Source organism: Verticillium alfalfae, genomic scaffold (genome assembly GCF_000150825.1).
Source record: "Verticillium alfalfae VaMs.102 supercont1.9 genomic scaffold, whole genome shotgun sequence".
In the NCBI taxonomy this organism is placed as follows: domain Eukaryota; kingdom Fungi; phylum Ascomycota; class Sordariomycetes; order Glomerellales; family Plectosphaerellaceae; genus Verticillium; species Verticillium alfalfae.
The window spans coordinates 582,090-584,599 of record NW_003315030.1 but is presented as its reverse complement, the minus strand read 5'-3'; the positions used below and the strand labels follow the sequence as shown (position 1 = coordinate 584,599).

Here is a 2,510-nt window from a genome sequence, read left to right as displayed (position 1 = left end):
TTATGTAACTTGTCTCAGGTACATTTCCGCACCTTATGCTCAGCCCGCGCGATGATACCAGCACTGCCGCTGAATCATCGTCGACTTCATTTCGGGACTCCTGGATGCCCTCTCCTAGCCTCTACCGCTAGCCTGTTCTCTCTCTTCCTTATTCCCTTGGATTCTCATGCCATCTGTTCCTCCCGCTCCTTCTCGCCCGCTCTGTCTCTCCCTATCCTTGTCATCCCAAATCGATCCAGCATCTAAAGCCACACCCTGCGTCGCGCTCAGACCCTCGCTCCACCCGCAGCAGTTCGCAGCCCACCAGCATGACAGACAGGCATGCTCTCTAATAAGGTATGCTGCCACTTCGCCCCCGCCCCTGCCCTGGGGGGCCCGAATGACCATGTCATCACATCCTGCGTAGGCAGGCCCGCGAATAGCGCCATACCCTCCTCCTCCCAGCAGTCACCACTTCCGTACAACCCCCGTCCATGGCCCTATTCGGCTCCCCTCCCCCATGCTGACCTCCTGTCTGTCATCACGTCGTATCACGGTTCTCCCCGCCCAGGGCCGCCGGCCTGTCCCCCCCGCCTCCACGCGAGATTCAGGTGAGCCGAATTGCAGGGCCACGACGTTCGCACGCGACGGCCCAGCCGATCGCGAACCATGTTCTTACAAAAAGCAGGAAGGGGGGGGGACCGGGGGAAGACCTGCATCGTTTAATCTCCGGCCTTGCCAGTGACAATGACGAGCTGGCTTATTCCGGCCTGACTAGGCCCAACGACGTCGGCTTGTCAGTCTCGGCAGTTTGAACTCACGGTCACGCTGCATTTTTCACCATGCGCGCCCGCTGGTCGGCGTTCGGGAGAGGGCATCCGAGGGGGATAAAGGGGGGAGAGAAGGTCTGAGGGAGAGGTCACGTTGGCTCGCATGAAGTACGACGAAATGAGAGCTGACATTTGACAGGCATGGTTGACATCAATGTTTTCCTACTTGAGATCTCGCTACCAGACCTACTCTACAGAACCAGCTGATGCTGCTGCTGCCCAATGCACAGCTCGAAACCTGCGGAGACCTTACCGCCCTGTGTTGAGGGAGCTCTTAGGATCAAACTCGTGGCTCGTGATGAGGGCAGGGTACTCGACGCCTCCCTGCCTCAACGCCTCATCCATGACCTCCATGATGACGACGCTCTCCTCCCACGGCATGCCCTCGCTCTGGACTTTGCCGTCGCGCACGCACCGTGCCGCCTCGTCCGCCTCCCAGAAGAAGCCGTGACCCCAGCCGCCGCGCGACTCATCCTTGGGCAGCGGGCACTCGACGACCTCGACCTCGCCCTCGGCGGCCCCCTTGCGCACGACGCGGTAGCTGTCGGGCCGGAACGCCGGGTGCGCCACCTGGATCTCGCCCTTGGAACCCTGGATGCGGATGCCAGGTGTCTTGCCGGCGCCCGAGGCGTCCGTGTCGGCGCGCAGCGAAGTCGTCGCGATGCCGAGAGTGTTGTGCTTGGGGAAACGGACGATGATGGCTGTGCTGTCGTCGGCGCCAGTGGCGGCGTACTTGTTGAGGGCGGCAGTGACGACAGGCTTCTCCTTAGCGCCGGCGGCCTGCAGGTGGTAGAGGATCTGGAAGACCCAGGTCAGGGAGTATATGCCGAGGTCGAGAAGGGCGCCGCCGGCAAGGTCAGGGTTGACCATGCGGTGCGAGTTGGCAAAACTCAGACGGCCAGTGTCGTGGTCCTCGACATTGTTGAAGGACAGGTCTGCGGTGACGCGGGAGACGGTACCGATCTCGCCAGCCTGGACGAGCTCGCGGACCTTGAGGCTCAGGGGCTGGTAGCGGGTCCAGACGGCCTCCATGAAGAAGAGGTTCTTCTCTCGGGCCGTGGCGACGAGACGGCGGGCCTGCTCGGCGGTGACGGTCAGAGCCTTCTCACAGAGGACGTGCTTGCCGGCACGCAGGGCCAGCATGGCGTTCTGGAAGTGGTGGGAGTGCGGGGTGGCGACGTAGATGATATCGACATCGGGGTCGGCAACGAGCTCGGCGTAGGAACCGTACGTCTTCGCCTCCTGGGGGCCGTCAATCTTGGTGAGGAAGTCGCGAGCCTTCTGGGCATCGCGGGATGAGGACACGGCGACGATGCGGTGGGCAACGTCAGACACATCGCGGGTGGCGGGGTTTGTCAGGAGGTCCTTGCTGAAAGCTTCATCATGTCAGCTATGATCATCAGGCCTGGCGGCGATTCGAGAGACGACTCACTCTCAGCGATCCAGCCGGTGGCCAGGATGCCCCAACGCAAAGTGAAAGACATGGTGGGGGGATTGTTGTGGTCGGGTATTTGACGGCACACGATGCTCGATGAACGCAGCAGCGAAAGGATTGCGAGAAAATGCGCAGCAGCACCTTGTTAGGTATGTCAGGATTCTAGCAGCAGAGGACTGGTATGAACAAGAAAATGCTGTCGCCGTCAAGATGGAGAGCTGCCCTTTGTCCCCTATATATAGGTCGGAGGCTCCTCATCCATGCGG

At 61.2% G+C, this 2,510-nt stretch overlaps 1 protein-coding gene across 1 annotated transcript in view; it reads right to left on the bottom strand.

Annotated features, from left to right (window-relative positions):
* Positions 1-1,058: 1,058 nt before the first annotated feature.
* Positions 1,059-2,510, bottom strand: part of VDBG_07132 (NADP:D-xylose dehydrogenase) — a gene marked incomplete at both ends in the record, with an annotated part of 2,425 nt that continues 973 nt past the window's right edge. The window contains 2 exons of the mRNA XM_003002515.1: positions 1,059-2,185; positions 2,242-2,510. The exon at positions 2,242-2,510 is cut by the window's right edge and continues 973 nt beyond it. Coding sequence (XP_003002561.1) covers positions 1,059-2,185; positions 2,242-2,293 — 1,179 coding nt within the window. The remainder of the gene's footprint in view (positions 2,186-2,241) is intronic.